Source organism: Siphateles boraxobius, unplaced genomic scaffold (genome assembly GCF_051911475.1).
Source record: "Siphateles boraxobius isolate OS27281-9 unplaced genomic scaffold, OSU_SipBor_1 35, whole genome shotgun sequence".
Lineage (NCBI taxonomy): Eukaryota > Metazoa > Chordata > Actinopteri > Cypriniformes > Leuciscidae > Siphateles > Siphateles boraxobius.
This window is the reverse complement of record NW_027508975.1, coordinates 9,928,482-9,949,666: the sequence shown is the minus strand read 5'-3', so window position 1 is coordinate 9,949,666 and position 21,185 is coordinate 9,928,482. Positions and strand designations below refer to the sequence as shown.

The 21,185-nt window shown below is 36.4% G+C and overlaps 1 protein-coding gene across 2 annotated transcripts; it reads right to left on the bottom strand.

Moving 5' to 3' along the window:
- Positions 1-321: 321 nt before the first annotated feature.
- On the bottom strand, positions 322-20,236 carry bzw2 (basic leucine zipper and W2 domains 2). Of its 2 annotated transcripts, none has more exons than XM_077196355.1 (12): positions 20,188-20,236; positions 13,349-13,419; positions 9,865-10,041; positions 5,200-5,303; positions 3,761-3,826; positions 3,449-3,584; positions 3,215-3,324; positions 2,078-2,248; positions 1,520-1,666; positions 1,064-1,202; positions 861-983; positions 322-778 (listed from the first exon to the last, which is right to left on the bottom strand). In XM_077196355.1, exons 2-12 carry the CDS (start codon positions 13,410-13,412, stop codon positions 750-752), a joined length of 1,266 nt encoding a protein of 421 aa, XP_077052470.1. In that variant the 5' UTR covers positions 13,413-13,419; positions 20,188-20,236; the 3' UTR covers positions 322-749. The 2 variants fall into 2 exon arrangements, with proteins under 2 accessions (XP_077052470.1, XP_077052469.1); XM_077196354.1 differs by lacking the exon at positions 20,188-20,236 and adding an exon at positions 13,591-13,862.
- Positions 20,237-21,185: the final 949 nt, after the last annotated feature.

Genomic DNA, 21,185 nt, shown 5'->3' with positions numbered 1-21,185 from the left:
TTTATTATTATATTTTTTGTGTGTGTGTGAAATTTACCCAGTAATGGAGGGTTACTCAAACAATTTTAAAAAGCAATTCATTTTAAGGAAATGTAATCGTCTGTGAGTTGATTTTAGTTCTCTAATGCTCGTGAAGTCTATAAAGTAAATGAGTCAAATAAAAATCATATTTATAATTCTTCTCTCCATGTTAATGTTGAAAACAAATGATTCAATATGTGAGTGAGACAGACATAGTAAAGTCCTTGACATCATTAGCAGGATTTAGGGAAGTAATTAATAAAGTCCTAATCAATATGCAAGTTTGCAAAGACATTCATGTTTATTCATTTGGTAGATGTTTTTATTCAAAGTGACTTACAAATGAGGAGATAAAGAGACATCAGACAAATTAAGAGACAAATTCTTGAAACAAAGTACATATAAAACACCATTTATTCATAAAACGATTCAAAACAACATACACGCGTGTCTTTTTAAACAAAACAAAAAAATCAATTGCAAGAAACTAATGTGCGCAATACCTTAAAGGTATTAATATAAAATTTTATTAAAGGCTTTCTAGATGTAGCTCCCTGCACTCTTTTCCTAGTGCTCAGAAGCTTTTCCCTGGATTGGGCAGTGTATGTGACTTTCTCTCTCCGAACACAAATGTAACGAACATGGAGCCTAAATACACACTAAAAAGCTGGTCAAAGAGAGTTGACAGTGTAAAACCTTCTATAAAATCTACAGGATCTTCAAGATTTTTAGTCTTCCTCCCCCTCTGACTCAGACTCTGTGGGAGAGAATTAAGAAATAATTTGATTGATTTACATTTCGTATGGCAGAGGTTATTTTTATCTAATATAATTCCTCACCTTCCTCCGCATTCTGAAGCCACTCCACAAATTTCTTCATTTGCTCCAGAAATATGCTTTTTCCTTTGGCAGCATGGGCGTCTTTGTACCATTTCAAAATAGCCTCCTCACTAAGGACATCAGCTATGGATTGAGAAACGGATGCCATATTTTACATGCCAATAATATATAATTTAATCACTGATCAGGTAGGACATGGGTACCTTTATAGAAGAGCACCACTATTTTGGAGAAGGATTTCATGAAGTGGATGTTGTCATAGCAGTACTCCTGAATCTTGAGCAGTAAGACCAGCTCTGATTGACCCTGAGTACTGAACACAGCCAGGAGAGGTGCATAGTGCTATAGAAAAAACAGTAATGAATATGGTAATATTATATTATCCCACAGCTCACTCTCTCTGGCTTGAGTAGCTCTACACTACATCAAAAATAGAAATCTGTCAACTTAAGATGTATGCTATAACCCGCTGCAAAAGACTCTTCCAGTGTAGATAGCTTCATTGATTATAACTGAAGCTTTTAAGTGGTAAGCATTTAAAAAAGTGCAGCCATAGTGTAAGAATGAATTCAATAACTAAAAAGATGGAGTATAGCTACAAAACTCACTTGCATTACAATTAACAGTGTGGCATTAAAAAGTCAGTTTTAATACTGTGCCTTCAGGTGTTTGAGGGCCTGCTCAGTGACCAGCTCCTCTTTCTTGTTCCATTCAACATCATTCATGAGGCAAGTCCACAGTAAGCCAATCACAGCCTGCTCCTGAAGATCATTCTTTTTCATTTCCTCTTTAACATACACCACCATCTGTACACAATTCACACCAGAACATACGGAACATTTTAAAGAAGATCCACTGTTTAACATTTAAAAATTTCTTTAGTGTGTGATGTTGCTGTTGAGCATGAAAAAGGTCTGCAAAGCCCCTCCCCCCTTGCTAACGATACTTTTGGGAAACGCCAGTGTAATACTGACAGACTGGGAAGAGAGGTGCTGCAACAATGTGAAAAATAATGTGTTTTATTGAACAGTACAGCATGAAAACCTATTCTAGTAACCCCAAAAACAAAATCAAGACTGTAAAAGAGCATAATATGGCCTATTTAAGTTTTTTTTTTTGTATGCCCCTTGATGCCCGATACATTTCAAAGTCCTGAAGCCAATTCAGTTGAGAAACACTGATCTATAACGTTTAATGTGTGTGAATGGGAGAAGCACCTCTCTGATGGGACACTGTTGAGACAGACGCTCCTGCAGCTCTTTCTGAAGTTCCTTGCGTGTGCCCAGAGACTGTTGGACGCGCAGAAATTCTGACAGCTCTTTCAATCCTGCATCAGTGAAGTACTTAGAGAAGTGCTCCACATTCTGCTTATTGGCAGGGAAGAGTTCCTGGAGTCAGAACCGATTACACAATTAGATTCATTACAGGAGGAACCTTTAACTTACTAAGACTCAAGGTGAAGTGTGTCATTATTCCAATGTTAAAATAATTTGTCATTTCCCAGCTTGATTTCAATGGAAGTTGAGGGAAGTGATTGAGAAAACATGTTTGAAAACCGTTATATTCTGTTTGGTGGCACATAAATTATACATTTCACCTTTAAGCATCAGCACTGTGGTGAACAAAATCTTGAGTTTAAACCCACCAAAATGTTTAAAATACTACAGTTTAAAAGTTAGGGGTGAGTGAGATCTTTTGTTACAAAATATTTTTATTTTAAGTAAGTGCTTTAAATGCAAAAACTTCATATTCAAAGAATCCTGCTTTAAATGCAAAAACTTCATATTCAAAGAATCCTGAAAAAAATTTATCAATTTCTACAAAAATATTAAGCAGCACATCTGTATTCAACTTTGAGAAGAAGAAACGGTTTCTTGGGCAGCAAATCAGCATGCTAGAAAGATTTCTGAAGGATCATGTGACACTGAAGACTGGAGTAATGGTGCTGGAAATTACAAAAGTGTTATTTTAAACAGTAATAAGATTTCAGAATATTACTGTTTACTGTAATTTGGATTAAATAAATGCAGCCTTGGGGAGCATAAAATACTTCTAACATTCAAAAAAATATTACCATCCCCAAAAATTTTAAAGCAGTGTGTGCGTTTACTACCTGTGATTGAATATCAAAACCTTTGCTTTACAGAAATCTGCATGGCTTTTTGTTGTACTGTGCACATTAAGGTCATGAGAGAGTTTAGAGGTGTTAAGGCACATGTCTGCCAGGTGATGAACATCTCCATGGAAACGATTTATCTGCATAATGGTTCATTATCTCCTCATAATTTTCTTTAAGGTTAATGAATTCAGAATCAAAACTGATGAGAGAAACAGATGAGCAGCAATCATCATACCAGGAGTTTCTTATCCAGGTTGGCTTTTCTAAGGGCAGATGTCACAGCATTAGCGTCCTTCTCCGCTATCCAAGCTTTAAACATCTTCACCGCAAAAGAGGCTGATATTCCTACAAACCAGAGAGTGGGTTAGACTCCCTAATACATTTTTTAAATGGTCACATGAAGTATTTGCTCCTTATGCAAATCAATTCGGAATTCTCTTTAAGAGGAAGAAGACGTAAAAGCACAAACCCTCTTTGACAAGGTTATCACTGAAGAGGCTGGTGAGGATAGGTGGCGGCAGTGTGCCGTTGGCCAACAGGACACCTGTTAGCATGGCTAGTTTGGTCTGCTCGGACTCAGTGAAGGCCTTCAGGAAGAGCAGCAGCTATGCAGGGATAAGAAATATGAATCAAAACATACTGTATATCAGCCTATTTGGCCCACAGCAATATCATGAATATTAAACTACACTGGCATCATGTTTGTTTGTCCTGCATTGGTATATTTTTCACATGCGAGACAACACCCTCCGCAGTAAAACACATTACTGATAATAGTTACCTTTTTGATTTCCTCTTCAAAGGTCTTCTCCAGATATTTGTACCTTCTGATAAGTTTATTAAACACCTGTATATAGACATAATCATCCATCAGTAATAGCAGTTTTGAAGCATTAATTTTATAAATTTTTGTATAATAATAGTTAAAGCTGCAGTCCGTAGTTTTCCCTCTTTGTCGCCATCTCTGTTCGAAATCTGCAATTGCAGTTATTCGCGGAATTATCAACTTTACGTGGGTTGTGCCTCGGCACGGCACAGCGCGGATGAATCCAATGTTTTGAGGAGAATGTGCGGCTGTCAGTCACCGCGCCGGTGTGGATCCTGTCATTCGGAATCACAGATTCTACTTTTTGGAAGTATAACCAACATAAGAATTTTCACAGGAAAATGTCATCTGAACAAGTACCGGTAAGTAACATCCACTTTTGTTCTGACCAACTAAGGGGAAAAAAAGCATTGCAGTAAATCGTGCTGATTCATAATCGCTTATCATATAACGTCAAACCGTGCAAATTATACTTTGTTCTCAAATTGTTAATGTTAACAACATCAGCATTGCGTGACTACATTTGTCCTTTTTTCTGCATGGGCCCGGTTGAAGTCTCTTTTTTTCTGTAGCCACTCCGAAGTCCAAATTCTTTTGGATTTTAATATTTTTATCTAAAACTATTATTATTGTTGCTGTGGTATTTGATATTATATTGTATTTTTGATATTTTATATAATTTTACATATCATCATTATTATTTTTATTATTATTAACAACAACAAATTAAATATTAATTAATTATATACACACACAACATTTACATAATAAAGAGATTAATATTTTTTATTATTGGTTTATTTGATGACAAAAACAATTACATCGCAAAATTTATCTTATAATTTTATATTAATTTTTATTTTATTTTAAATAATAACAACAACAATTCAATTACAAAATATATTTATGTAAATGTATAATATATATTGTAAATTATTATTGTTATTATTATAATAATAATATACAATTTATATTCATATAACATATTCACATAAAAAATATTATTAATGTTATGTACTTTATGTTTTATATAATAATAAAAATAAAAATAAAATTACATTAAATTAATCATGTATTTAAATTGATTAACATCCCTACCCTATACTTATACCAAAATTAAATTTGATTCCTCATGATATGACCCCTTTGCGGATAAAAACGCTGGTAACAAGAACACACTTTCAAGCTAATGGAGAGACATTTTAATCCAAGGGATTATTATAAAATGACAGTATAAATGGTGTACTGGTTCAATCAAGGGGATTTGGGGACTAAGTACAACTAATGCAATTTTGAAACAGGATTCCCTGCCTCCCTGCCACCTTGGTATCGGCTGCTCATTTTTCATAATGGAAAAAAGCATCTCGTTGAACACAGTAAAGAGGGGTGTTCACCTGAGCATAGCTGCGAACAGCAGTGTGGTTTTCCTCCGCCTTGAACACACAGTGCTCCGTCACCTTGGTCTTGTCCACATCGTCAATGCGCGTTCCCCCAGGAGCTGAGATAGGGAAAGTGAGGTTACAGGTTAATGCTGTAAATCCTTTAAGAACACAGCACAGTCATTGTTAACCCCTACTGAGAAAATGTCACTGCCTATTGCACACTTATAGTTGAGAAGAATTGCTAGAATGCATGATTCATCCTATAGCATGTGCTACAATTGCAATGTTTACAGTTTTGTTCATTATGTATAATGTACATTATGCTTTATTTATAAAGGGAGGGATGTAGTGTAGATTGAGTTCAGCATTAGCCGCTGTAGTACAGAGTGGATGTATTACAAAATGGTTTAATCAAATTAGGAAAGAAATTGCTTGCACTCCAAAAATAGAACATGGTTTTTCAATGTGCTCTGCACACAAAACAATGCAATGCCTTGTGGTCTAATCCACAGGTGTCCGGGTTAATACCACACACTAGTTAAGTTCAGATCCCCTTGAGAGATTTGCTACGGATAACAGTGTTGATCCGCTGATCGGTCAATGTAATACTTCCATTCTTACCATATTAAACAGTACACTAAACTGGCTCTTGTCTGGAGCAACAAACGAGACTGGTAGAAAAAAACTTATTGTTTTGCGTTCGCTCGCAAAACTTTTACGTTTTCAGAGAACATTGCATTCGCAAGAAAGGACGCAGTAGGAAAAACATATATTTCAGGGCTTTTGCATGCCAAAAAGTTTCTTTGGAGAAGGCAAAAGTTTTGAGAGTGAACGTTAAGGCACTGAAATATAATTTTTCAGATCACCAGTTCTATTTGCAAAAGCACTGAGTTCCCCCGAGAAACTCTGCAAATGTGAGAAGTGTCTCAGGGTAAGGCAAAGTTTTGAAAAATAAATATAGTTTTTCTGTGTCCCTTTAGGAGTTCTGTACTTCTTAGGCAGAAGAGATAAATATTCAAAATATTTTTAAATCAAATCAAAGTACAATCTTTTTTCCAGAGGTTTTTCCTCCTGTTATTATTTTATATTATTTATATTATATGGCATAATATCACCAAATTACTATGAAAGAACATTTTCAAAAGAAAATATTTTACTTAGATATTTTAAATTTAAAAAACATTTTTGAGTGGACTGTATATTCAAAACAAAAAAAGCATGTTGGGAATTAATTTCGTTCATCAGGAATTGACCGGATTATGTACAAATGTCTTTAGGACAGAGGTTTAAGAAAAAAAGTGGACTTAAATGGCATTAACCATGTAGGAAAACCAGTTTCAGAGGCGAGAACAAGTAATAAATTATGTGCACAAATGACCTGTTGTTCTTGTTGAAAACACCAGCATTAAGAAAGTAAAAAGTAAATTTTCATGTCAACTTGAAAGTAGTACAATTATCACACGTGCGTAATGTATCCCACTCAATTTTCACGTCAACTTGAAAGTAGTACAATTATCACACGTGCGTAATGTATCCCACTCTATTTTCACAGAGTTCAGGGAAATCAGTCTTTAAGGACTTATAAGGGCAAAGGTGATGTGTAACAGGAAGTCTAGTGATACGTAACAGAGGATTTGGACTTAATCTCTATTTTAACAGAGTTAAATGGAGCCTTCTGCTCATCAGGGCTCCATACCGTAGATGGAGTAATCTGACATGTGACTGGATGCTTGACCAGGCTGCTCTCCTTCCTCGCTTGTGTGCCCTCACTGCTCTGTAGGCTTTATATAGAGCCAGAGTAAACCTTTTAGCTGTAATTGGGTTGACAGAGACAGTCCCTTCCTGGAGACATCTATGTCAGTACCTGAAACTGAACTAATTGTATACGGACTGAACAGAATGCATGTAGTGTTTGAGAGGAAGAATGTTAACTCACTGAATTGAAGCTCTTCTCGCACAGAGGATTCCCCTGTCCATACTGTATAGCAGGGTTATTATAGTTAACTGAAACTAAAACTAAATCTATCAAAAGAAAACATTTGTTGCTATAAATAATATAAACATTTAACTGAAAATTATTTTCCTTATAGGAAAAATGTTAGTGTTTATTGACCTTGGATGCACATAAACCTATTGTAGGAGACCTCCAAAATTAAGAACATTTAAAATGGCATAATAGGGGCACTTTAAAGTCAAATTGCTATAATCTAATTACATGCTGTGTGAACTGTCAGCATATGTGCTTCACAACCCCTTTACATGCATACAATTATAACACATTCAACCTCAAAAAAAATCTTATAATATGCCTTCATGCTGTTCTCTACACTGGCTTCACATATCTGCTCGAACCAAACTCAACACTCTGCTTCTGTCCCACATAGAAGCCGCCCACTCACTCTCTCAGCCTGCTTATGTGCAAAAGATCTGAAGATTTCCACCCGGCTGTGACAGCTCCTAGGAGACAACTAAGACAGGGTAAAACCCTGTTGTGTATTCCCTGCTGTCCTCATCTCTAACCATCAATGGGATTGTTACGTTGATGGGCTGGAGGTACTTCACTATAAACACTTTGATCGAAAGATGTGCTGCAAGTGTTGGAGCAACAGCCTGCTGTCCCGGGGGAGTGTGCTAATGACCTCTTAAGGGGGTCGCACACCGGACGAGAAGCGCAGCACCATGACTTTAAAATTCGAACACATTATTCTCTATGAGTGTACACACATCGGCGGCGCCATTCGGCGTCTGTCCGCGGCGCCCAGCTACGGCTCAGGACCTTGTTCAAAACCCTGCCGCGCCACTTACATAGTTTTATATTCATTTTACATGTATTTGTCTCATATCGTCGTTAATGTATATACTGACTTCACCCTGTGCTGCAATATACATTTAGTTTTACATTTATTTACAGAAATCAGCTGCTTGAATGAAAATTGCTGATGTTATCGGATTTTCAGACGAGATTCTCAATTCATTCAGTTAATGGACGCTCTGAGGTAAAGTGTGTTCAGACTACAGACTTCGCAACAATTGTATAGTACAATCATTACATAGTACAGACATTATCTTAATTCCATAATGTCCTTAAACATAACAATATTGCTGGCTATAAACTGAGAAAGTGCGCGTCCGGTGTGCGGTACATCGAGTTGTCATAGACGCGACGCGGCGCTGCGCTTCTCGTCCGGTGTGCGACCCCCTTTATTCTGTTAATCTGCTAAAGACGGCAGTGTCTTTGTATGAGCTAACAGCACAAAGGATGGCTCCGTCAGACCTAGTCTCTAGAAGTGTACGCCAAGCAATTTTCTGTCCTTTACGATTGTTGCTTGTCAGATTGTACAATATGACACTAGTCACATCTTGGGTCAAAGGCAAGGCATCAATGGTCTTTCTGCCAAACTGTAATTTATACGTGACACAAAAGTTATGTCAGCGAGCGATTCATGTCACATTATGATTGCAATTTTGCCTTAAGACAAATGAATCCCGAAAAATTTCTCAAAATGCTAATTTACTTGCAAAATTGCATACACAATACAAAAAAAAAAAACTGAGTATATGGGACGACAACAACAACAGACTAACATGTTCTCAGGATCTGAATGCTGAGTAATGAGCTTTCAAATAAGAGACTTGGTGTAACAGGTGTAGTTGGTTTTTTTACGTTTATTGGACCTACTTTTTAAGTACACTGTAGAATTCTATCATAATAGGAAAAATCCTAAAGCTCAATATGATGATTTTAAAATGGATCCTATATTTCAGTAACAAGAGTCTTTTGCCTTTTTGTTGAGTTTAAAGTTATATAACGGAAAAGATTTGTTTTTTCCTGCATTGCAGTGGCTTAGTGCTCAAGACCAGACAAGTCTGAGTTCAAGATCTTTTTTTGTTTTTTGACTAGTTAAGACCAGCCCATTCAAGTCAGAGTCCAAATGCTCCTAAAAAATTTGGTTTTGTCTGGTCTGGTCTCAAGTACTACAACACTGCCATATTGTGATACATCCGAGTGAAACGGGTGAACGAGTGAAAAAAAATGTAGGGCTGGATTTGCGTTCCACCTTAAGATCGAGTAATGACATTTTGATTACATCTTTTTTTAAATTAAATATTCGCAAAGATGAGTTGTTCACAATAAGATCAATAAAGCTTTTAGAAAACACATAGGGTGAATTTTCATTTCATGCCAACTTTAAATACTCAAAAGCGCAGAAGCCGGACCAGCCTGAAAAACCAACACGTTCTTTAGCATTTGAACTAAAGAAACAAAAAAATATAATACCATAACGGTCAGATTATACTGACAGTTTGAAATAACATTGAAATGTAATCATGGCAGTTTAGGAGATTATTAAATGCATCTCTGTATGAAGATGTATGATGGAATACTTAAAATCATCTGTCATGGGGTATCACCAAAGTCATGACATGACATGAAGTCAAAACAATAACTATGCAATATTAAAGTCAGCATGAAACAGAAATGATAAGTTATAATTGAAGTGATTACGGAAAAGTGAAAGTTTTTTCTTCCCTATTGTAACGTATAGCTGAGTGAAACGGCTTCTCAAAGACGAACAAAAAAGTAGGGCGGGGCTTGAATTTGATTGGATCGTTAGATGGTTGTGGTTTGCTATTACTGTGATGTCATGTTAGCGACAAGCTTTTGGACCTTCTCACCAAGCATGCTCCCAGCGATGAGGATGTCAAACAGGGTGTCGGCATAGCGACGGTAGTCTAGTCTCGACCCATTGACATCCAGAAACTTGGCTACAGCATCAAGATCACCACCTGCTTCGTTGAGGCCTTGAACAATTGTGTCTCGGAAAACCGTAGGCTCAAACTTCTCCTTTTCATCTGGAAGAGAGAAAACCTGGTGAAAACCACGGAAGCCAGGGTTACCACAGCAGAGATTCAGGATTCACACTAGCCCCTTATAGATATAGAATATAATGATTTAATTGATTTTGAGTTAATCCTTCATTTGTTTCCATCTGTAAAGAACACTTGAAAACAAAGCAGGTTGTCACACACAAAAATATGCAAGCCACACTTGTACCTTAACTTATGTAAATGAGTTCCCTTGGCTCGCTGCTGGCTAGGAATTCTGATTATAGCACACGCTAAAGAACATGTTGAGTGTCTTCCTGTGAGATCTCACATTTGAAGAGCCAGTCACACCTACAACGCAAGCCGGTGAAGCATAACACTAATGCCCTGTTGAAAACGCCCTCACATTTGTCAGTCAAAAGCTATGAAGTAATGTTCCTAGCTGTCCACAATTTCTAAAGGTGTTCACCTTTCACTCAAATACACCTACATGGAAGATTCAATTTAGAATTGTATAGCAAATACTGTACAATTTATTTTTATGTTAAATAATTAAGTGTGAATTAAAGTTTTAATTTAAGATCTAAAACTTGACCAATTTTGTTTAACCATTCAAAAGTTGAGGTCAGTAAGATTTTGTTTAACCTAATACTTCTATTCAGCATGGATGCATTCAAATGATCAAAAGTGACAGTAAGGAAATTTACAATGTTACAAAATATTTCTATTTCAAATTAATGTTGTTTTTAACTTCACAATATTTTTTATATATTATTTCACAATATTACTGTTGTGTATTTTTATCAAATGAATGCAGCCTTGGTGATCATAAAAAAATCTTACCAACCCCAAACTTTTGAAAAGTAATGCATGTTATGTTTAAATGTCTGAAACAGAACCAAATGTAATTATTGTTTTTATTTAACCTTTTTGCCACAATAATAATTAAATAAAAATAATAAAAATGATCAACAATTAAAAAAAAACACAATACTAATCATAATATCAATCCTATGACTTTGTGACTGGGGGCACAGAAATTAGACATTTTATATAAACAGAGGATAAGATGTTCTGCAAACAATGCAGCTAATGCAACAGGCGATTTGTTAACTTCTGTGATTCTGTGAGATTGCAGCACTAAAATGAGGGGGTTTTACACTTGGCCCTTTTCAGGTGTCTGAGTTAGGTTCGTTTAGGGTGTATTCACACTTATAGTTCTGTTCACTTGGTTCGAACCAAAATAAAGGAACTGGCATGTAGATTGGCATTTTTAACGAATCTAAAGATACTGAACCTAAAGGCATAGGGATATGTTCACAACCTGATTGGTCAGCTTTAATGATGCATTGCCTATTTTGAGACGAAACTTACAGAACATCCAAAACAATGCTGTGTGCCGGGACAAATGCACTCGTTGTATGTGCGTAGCTTACATATGATGGTATTTTGACCAGCTAAGAACTCGTGAAGAGCTTATAAAATTAGTGAAGGAGTCAAAACAGCAGCAGGAATCCCTCGGTCTCACACAAATGAAGATCTGCTGCGAGGAGATGAAGGTTCTGATGCATGTAACAAACTGTGATGGTAACATCAAGACTATGAAAAAACAGGTATGACCAGCTTTTCGGGGGTCTCAGTCCACTTGTTTGGTGCGCACCAGGGTTCAGATGGCAGCGTTCACACTAGGGCTGCAACTAACGATTATTTTGATAATCGATTAATCGGACGATTATTTTTTCGATTATCGGATAGAAATTAAATTAGATTTTTTTTTTATTATAACTAAATAAAACCGTAAATCAGGGTATTTAGGTGTAAAAGTGTACTTTAAAAAGTGCAAAAACCACACATTGAGTTTTTACTAATATCAATATTTGCATTGTTTTTAATGATAATTGCTGATGGCAAGTTGACAAACATGATTATTGTTAAAAAAATGATATCCAACATATTATGTTTTAACACAATTTTTGTTAAAACAAATTTACACAGACATGTTGTTCAGATGTGAATATCTGAACTAAAAACAAACTAAAAACATCTAAAATATATAATTCATTTAATTATTATTTAAAATTAATTATATATAAGGAATATAAGGATAAAGAATATAATATATATTATATATAATATATAAAAGAATAATATAAGGATAAATTAAATAAATATAGAAAGACTGAAAACAATTGTGTGAACGTAGAGCCGCAGTAGATCGCGTTTGAAAAACAATTAAAACTTAGTAGACAAATGCTATAAAAAGAGAACGGAATGGAGGTAACGTTACCCAGCAAGCTAACAGGCTTGAGTAAAGGACAGGAGAAATTATGCATTAGTGCACAAGCATTCGCTGAAAACCACTGAGTACAGTGACTAAAAAACAATATTTTACTGCTGCTGTTATTAACTGCCTTTATATTTAGTGCTTCGCTTTGTAAAGACCGTTTTAATTTAACCTATTTCTGCGGTAGCGCTATTTTAATCCATCACTTACGTTGCGAGCGAACTGATTGCGCAACCTGATGCTCGAGACAAAATACAGACATCCCAAGATCCCGGAAGTCCCGGGAGTCTCCCGCATATTGATTGCGGCTCCCTGATGCCCGCGAATTAGTTCAAACTCCCGAAATCTAGAGCGCGCAAGCAAGAGCGCGCATGCGAGACAGAAGAGACTGCTCCAAACCGTGTAGCGCGCGCGCTCAGCAGAGCGCCTGAGGGAGAGAGACCTTGCGTGTGTGCGCGTACCAGTAAACGCTCCCCGTGACGTAAGCAGACCAACTAATCGATAATGACATTCGTTGACAACGATTTTCATAATCGATTATAATCGATTTTATCGATTAGTTGTTGCAGCCCTCGTTCACACCTATTCAAATGAACCGAACTAATCGTTTTCATCGAACCAAACATGGCAAGTGTGAACACACACTTAAAGAGGACTCAAGTGTAAAAAATACAAAATAGCAAAATGACAGGGTCTGCACTGTTCTCAGTACTATTGTAATGAGACATGAAGTACACAGTAGAACACAAACAAGCTATTAATGGAACATGATTTGAGACCCTGCATTGCTGAGTGAGCGTCTGTAACATGTGTGGTCCTTTCTACAGTGTGGCCGTGTGTGTGTGCGTGTCTGTATGTGTACAAACAATCATACACTTGCCCCACAGACTTTCATTGTAAGCGCACAACTGTCAACATGTTTTTCTTTGTTATTATAATTTAAATTATTTTCTGTGGTAATCAACATCATGCCACATGTATTTGACCTGGGATTTTAAAATAAACTTCTAAGAGGTAGAATGTGAAATATTGGGATAAAAAGTTACTCACCCCTTTTCCGGGTCTTAAACCGCTGGCCTGTAAGCACTGGCTTCTGTTGCTTACCGGTATTCATAAAAGTCCTTCACAAACAGGAAGACAAAATACATTCAAATCAGCAACAAAAACATAGATGACCCATTCTGTGTGATATGATAGATCCATTATTGAAAAAGCCAGATGCCCCACAAAACAAAACAATGAAACAACTCCTGACGCATCTTCCTACACTACACCCTCCCATCATCACACACCTTGTTTATATAGTTCACTGTACTAGGTGGAAAAAGCTAGCGATCCAAAGCTCATCAGCTGCGAGGTCCTCTCCAGTGCGCAGCGAGTGCTCCAGCAGAAAGCGAGTCCACCAGCAAGCCTTTCACTGCCCTGTTCTAAATATAGAGGGGCTCATCCCCGACAGTGTAAACTTCAGTCACCCAAGCCTGGGAAAGTGTCGTATTACAGCAAGGACATGTCTGATCACCGCTTGCAGCCCTGTGTTTGTGTGTGTGTACGCAAGCAAACTCGCAAAGTATAGACATGTGCAAACATGTACACAAACAAAAATCATCATTTTCCATTAGCTTCCTCAACAACTTATTGACACTCAAACTATGCAGATCTACAAAACAATGTGGGGTAAATAAAGGTGCTTGTTATTAGCTCTGAATTACCAGTGCATTACCAGCATAAATAAATAAATAATAAGAACAATAATTCCTTGATGTTATCATCCAAGTTATGACATTTTAATTAAACATTTGAATAATTTGTCTAAATAAACCATATACATGGATGAATTGTTCACAACAAGATGGATATATATATTTTTTTTTTTGTTTTTGTTTTTGTGATGTATTGAACATTGTTATGCAAATTCTGCTGATATGAATATTGCACCGTGGTATAGTTGTCACCAAGGTAGTGAACTACCAAGGTCTGAATTGCGAGAATGATTTGTGATGGTCTTAGAAGCATTAGTTATATTGGATATAATATAATATAAAACTGATTTATAACCTAATTAATATTGGTTAAATAAATCCTATTGTAAACATATATTAAGAGTAATAAGGTTTCATTTTGATATTTAGTTTAAAAATATATATCTTTAAATAAACTACCATTCAAAAGTTTGGGATCAGTAAGAATTTTTTGGAAGAAATTAATACTTATTCAGCAAGGATGCATTCAACTGATTACAGGTGTCAGTAAAGACTAGCTACAAATTTGACAATTTTCCAAATAAATGCGATTCATTTGAACTTTCTTTTCATTAAAGAATCCTGAATTAAAATGCATCACGTTTCCACAAAAATATTAAGTAGCACAACTGTTTTCAACATTGATAAGATACGTTTCTTGAGCACCAAATCAGCATTTAAACAAATATAAAAAAATAAATGCAGCCTTTAAAGACCGCAAACGTTTGAATGGTAGTGTAAACATGTTCTAAAAAAGATTATTTAAAAAAGCATCAAGACTTAAGTCTTCCCAACAAAGTTGCTGCTTTAGAACAATGTGAATTTTATAATCAAAATAAACATAAAAAATATATTTTGTAGATATGAAAGGTTGTGTCAAATTTTTTCTCTCATTATACTACATAAAGAATACTCTTGATTTGTCTTCAAAGCTGCATGAAATCAGAACAATTGTTTTCAAACAGCATTGTGCACCATGATGCCTCACTGTTTTTCAATTGAGTCCATTCACTGTTTCAATTCATTGAGTCCATTCACGCAGCAGCAGCACTGAACAATATGTACTCATCATGTGCAAGTCCCATGTGATTTATAAATGATATCAACAACCATGCTCACCAGGGATGAACCCACAAAGGAGATTATTTAGCTGATTGTCACCCACCAAACCTTAATCCATTACAACAGACAACGCAATAAACTGCACCTGTCCAGAAGGCCATCATTGACACCCACAAGCAAGAGGGTAAGACACAGAAAGAAATTTCTGAACAAATAGGCTGTTCCCAGAGTGCTGTATCAAGGCACCTCAGTGGGAAGTCTGTGGGAAGGAAAAAGTGTGGCAAAAAACACTGCACAACGAGAAGAGGTGACCGGACCCTGAGGAAGATTGTGGAGAAGGACCGATTCCAGACCTTGGGGGACCTGCGGAAGCAGTGGACTGAGTCTGGAGTAGAAAGATCCAGAGCCACCGTGCACAGGCGTGTGCAGGAAATGGGCTACAGGAGCCGCATTCCCCAGGTCAAGCCACTTTTGAACCAGAAACGACAGCAGAAGCGCCTGACCTGGGCTACAGAGAAGCAGCACTGGACTGTTGCTCAGTGGTCCAAAGTACTTTTTTCGGATGAAAGCAAATTTTGCATGTCATTCGGAAATCAAGGTGCCAGAGTCTGGAGGAAGACTGGGGAGAAGGAAATGCCAAAATGCCTGAAGTCCAGTGTCAAGTACCCACAGTCAGTGATGGTCTGGGGTGCCATGTCAGCTGCTGGTGTTGGTCCACTGTGTTTTATCAAGGGCAGGGTCAATGCAGCTAGCTATCAGGAGATTTTGGAGCACTTCATGCTTCCATCTGATTTCATTTTTCAGCACGACCTGGCACCTGCTCACAGTGCCAAAACCACTGGTAAATGGTTTACTGACCATGGTATTACTGTTCTCAATTGGCCTGCCAACTCTCCTGACCTGAACCCCATAGAGAATCTGTGGGATATTGTGAAGAGAAAGTTGAGAGACGCAAGACCCAACACTCTGGATGAACTTAAGGCTGCTATCGAAGCATCTTGGGCCTCCATAACACCTCAGCAGTGCCACAGGCTGATTGCCTCCATGCCACGCCGCATTGAAGCAGTCATTTCTGCAAATGGATTCCCGACCAAGTATTGAGTGCATAACTGAACATAATTATTTGAAGGTTGACTTTTTTTTAAAATTAAAAACACTTCTTTTATTGGTCGGATGAAATATGCTAATTTTTTGAGATAGGAATTTTGGGTTTTCATGAGCTGTATGCCAAAATCATCAGTATTAAAACAATAAAAGACCTGAAATATTTCAGTTGGTGTGCAATGAATCTATATGAAAGTTTAATTTTTATCATTACAATATGGAAAATAATGAACTTTATCACAATATGCTAATTTTTTGAGAAGGACCTGTATATATATATATATATATATATATATATATATATATATATATATATACACACACACAACTGAGATCAACAATCAGAGTAAAATATTCCAGAAAGCTGTGTTATATAGGCTAGAGCCCGACCGATATGGATTTTTGGGGGCCGATGCCGATACCGATATTAGGGAGTAAAAAAAACCCGATACAGATATATCGGCCGATATTATTTATGTGTATATTATAATACAGTAGCAATATTATTTATGTGTATTATAGTACAGTATACCAGTCAAAAGTTTGGACACTTTCCTATTGGTGTGTACAAACTTTTGATGGGTACTTTACACAGTAGCTATAAACAGAATAAATATATTTTATAAACACGTTTTGCAATGATCACTCAAATGTGGTAATCAAACACTTGTGTGACACAGATATGTAATGGAGGCAGGGGGAATGATAGAATGAGAATTATACAGCTGAGCTGTAACCAAACTAGTTTGCATTGCATGTTATATTATATTATATTCTAAATACTGTTGCATAATCTCCACTAACGACGACTTTGTCTTTTAATTTAGTCATAACTTGTATCAATAAATATATAAAAAGTGTCACTGACAAAACCTTATTATCTTCTATTTTTACTCTTAATTCCTCTAATCTCTACCAGTGGAGGAAGAACTCAGATCTTTTTACTAAAGTAAAATGAATAATATCATAATGAAAACGTTTTTAATTACATATGTACAGTACTTTTATACTATTTTAAATAATTAGTAAGTAAAATGTACTAAACGTGAAACTAAGCTACTCTTAATGCAAAATGGCCCTATATAAAGTGTTATAATTATATACATTTTTGGAATATTGCTTGATGTTGTAACGTAGCGTTATCAGGCAGAAAGAGCTTTAACACTGTGTCTACACCGGACGCGGCCGTTACTGCTCGCGTCGCAACAGCTGTTTACCCTAGACAAAGCAGAATCAGTTTACTGTCGGAGATCGCTCGCGCCACGCATTTTAATCAATGTTTCATCAACCAATTGCCTTAATAAATAAGAAGAAGGCCTAAATATAGCAGACAACATAATCAGGACTTCTCAGCTGCGCGCTTGCAATAGTCACAAGCTCACACAATACGTGACAGAGGCTTGTAGCAGAGAAATCAATTCTGTGAATTACACTGCGCAAATCACAAGTAGGCTACTACCCACCGGATGAAGAAGGGTTGGCTCTCAGTCTCCACAGAATACATAAAATATTCATTTTATTTTATTTTATTTTTCGTGTTTGCATTTATGAGGAAAAAACAATGTTACAGACGCGACAGTTCAGCACTACGGACGTGAGCGCTCTGAAAGCGGCACTAATGCTTTGAAACTTTCACATAGACATCAAACAGAAAGCACAAAACCTTTCGTTTCAAAGTGAATTTCGTTTTGTATTAATTGTATCTTAATTTTAATCAATGTTTCATCAGCCATTTGCCTGGATTTAATTTATAAAAAGTAAATTTAGCAGACGATAGATAATCTCGACACGGAGGCGCCTGCGGGTGAACTGGAGCTCGTCTCATGAACCGAAACTCAGCGTATAGACCTGAGAATTGAAATATATCTATATTGAAATGTCTACTTTTAAACAGAACAATTCAAAACGAAAGACAGACAGACTCATGTAATCGTATGAAATGTGCATTTCTCTCTGGCGCGCGCTCACTGAAGATCGCGACTCAGCATCGTCAACTTCATCTTTGGCTGACACTGACTGAAAACACTTGTTTATTAATAAACAATTAAAATGTCTCCTTGCTATATTTGTTGTATTCATAATCATTATTTTTGCCAGTTCTTGTGACAGCTTTTAGGTGCTTTATTGGCAGCGCCACCCTTACATGAATCACCGTACCCGCATTTTTTAAAATATTCATTTATCGGCCATTATAAATGCCGATACCGATAGTTAGGAAAATGCCTAAAATCGGCCGATAATATCGGCCCGCCGATATATCGGCCCGGCTCTAATACAGGCAGTGTTATGGAGTAACTAGTTATATGTAAAGGTGTCATGTAATTTATAAAATAAATGTAACTGTAATCCATTACTGAAAAAAAGTGTAATTAAATAACAGTTCCTCATGAAAATGTTAACAATTACAAAGGGGGTTACATCTAAATATTTTCTGTAAAAAGCTAGGATATGTTGAATAATATTATTTTGTTTCTTTGCCATTTAAAGGCCGTATAGCAATGCTATTCTGATGCTTTTGATTGGTTCCGTTGTTTAAATTTGCAGCGCACCATGTCTGCCAAGGACACATGCTTACTTGATAACGGTTTTATTTCCTATTTGGGCTTATGTGTATGCTTTATTTTTTAAGAGTAAGTGTTTATTCCAAGGCATTGTTAAATGCCAGTGTTTCCTGTCATTCCTGTCTATGCAAAGATTTTTTTTAAAAACAGTATCATAACTATTAAACAAAATGAAATTATAAATTGACTTCATGCACACCGAGTTTGGTGGTGATTGGACGAATTTCCTAGGAGAAGTGTTTCGAATTCCATTACATGCGTTTCCAAACAAACCATAATAGCCGACTTCCTGTTGGGCTGGGGTAAAAAGTAAAAGTACAAAGGATATATAAACCGATGAGATCTATATGTGTACCGAGTTTCATATTATTACATGCAAGCGTGTTTGATTTATGGACCAAGTTTTCGGACCCCGTTCCAGGGGGCGCTGTCGAGCCCCCCTGCCACGCCCGGGTACCATCTTCAGCTCGACCCTGATGGCCGCGGGTTCTGACCTGTGTGCAAAGTTTCAAGAGTTTTCGTGCACGTTAAGAGCCCCAAAAGTGCCCGAATAGTCGTTAGAATAATAATAATAATAATCCTTAGGAAAACAATAGGGCCTTCGCCTTTTCAAGGCTTGGGCCCTAATAATCTAAATTCAAGTGATGAAGGATTTTGAAAGTCTGACAGTAATATTGTTGAGTAGCCTACTACTGTAAAGCCTGGTTTAAATGCTTGAAAATGATTAACAAGTTGAAAACATTCATTAGAAATTTAGAAAAGTAATCAAAAAATAATCAAATGTAATCAGTTACATTACTTTAATAGAGGAATTGAAATAGTTACACAACTTATTTAATTAAATTAGATGTCCAACGTAACCTTCCAAACACTGTATATAGGCAATAATTACTTCATTATAAAGTGGGTAATCCCTTCAAAATATAGATCACTGTCTGAGACGGAGACAATGGCAGACATCATTTTTAGACATGCATGTTTGATGCACTGACTGAAATGACAGAAGAGCTGTGTTGTGCGCTCGTGTCAAGCATAATTAGGTCAAGCTGTCGACTTGTGATTCAATCAATGCACTTGTTTCACTCCTGTTACATGCATCACATACATTTCTATAGATTTACCAATGAAGATAAACATCCTCGGATTATACAGGCAATTGCTTAAAAATCATTACAATAAGTAACCCGACTTCACCAGTACTTACATGCCACCGACTGTTCTGTTTAGAAATGTGGCATTTTTGCACACGTTCTTAACTATCATCAGAAATTAATCCGTTTTTCAAGACAAGGTTACGCTTTAAAAAGCAAAGCTCAGAAGCTTGCTCAGACGAAGCTCGGGAGAATGAGTCCGGCTTGTTCTCATATTTAGGCTAATTGTAGCAAGTTGCATTTTGACATTCCACCATGTGATTGTACTTACCTGTCTGTGATTCTGCCTGGTGTGGTGATGATGATGATGTCGAGCCGAGCACAGCTTCACGCAGTATCTCACGTGACAGTTGAGCAAGCAAGTTAAGTACAGATGGACTGATCTACTCCTGATAGGGGTAGAGTGCACGACATAAAGTACTTATGCAATTAATAACAAAAAATATTTTGAATTTAAAAAGTAACAACATTTATTTTGAGTAAATATTTTAATGATATAGATGTTTATATGCAAAAATATTCATTATGACTCGGTCACATCTTGTCACCTGGATATCCATCCCCCCTCCTTTTAATCTCCCTCGTGGTATGATCCGAGTATGTTTTTCTTTTTTTTACATTTGAGTATTATATTATAAGGTCTGTGTTCAAATGAAGAATTTTTTCACATCGATATACTATTTATTTCTAAAATTAATAATAACCAACTCGTGTCAACATATCGAGTGTGACCACAGCAAAGAAAGGTGATTTGACATCTGAAGAGAGAGTGATGCTACAGGTGTCTGCTGCAGGTACTGGACATTTTTAGTTTTCTTCTGTTTTTTTTTTTGTTTTTACATTCAGTGTATCTTAATGCTCTAAAATCTCGGAACAAACTTTCTATAAAACTTTATACAGGTTATTCATTTTATTTATTTAATTGGTTGGGTGTTTATTTATTTGTTCAGCAGAACTGTTTTCAACACTGATAATAAGAAAAGTCTCCTGAGCACCAAATTATATGTGTGTGTGTATGTGTGTGTGTGTGTGTGTGTGTGTGTGTCTGTGTGTGTGTACAATATTAACGTTTTAATGTAGCCTATTATTTGATCAAATAAATGCAGCCTTGGTGAGCATAAGAAACATCTTTCAAAAACATTACAAACAATCTTACCGACCACAAACTTGACCAGTAGTGTAGGCCTACTTGTTTCATGCTAAACAAACTTTGATATTGTAGAGAGAATGGTGCAATATCCACTTTATATATAAACTAACCAGGGCTGCG

Coding starts and splice junctions, on each gene's coding strand:
- bzw2 (XM_077196355.1), bottom strand. CDS start 13,412: ATGAATACCGGTAAGCAACAGAAGCCAGTGCTTACAGGCCAGCGGTTT. Junction 3,325..3,448: donor TGATAACCTTGTCAAAGAGG/GTTTGTGCTTTT, acceptor TCTGGTTTGTAG/GAATATCAGCCTCTTTTGCG. Junction 2,249..3,214: donor ACCTGGATAAGAAACTCCTG/GTATGATGATTG, acceptor TTCTGACTCCAG/GAACTCTTCCCTGCCAATAA.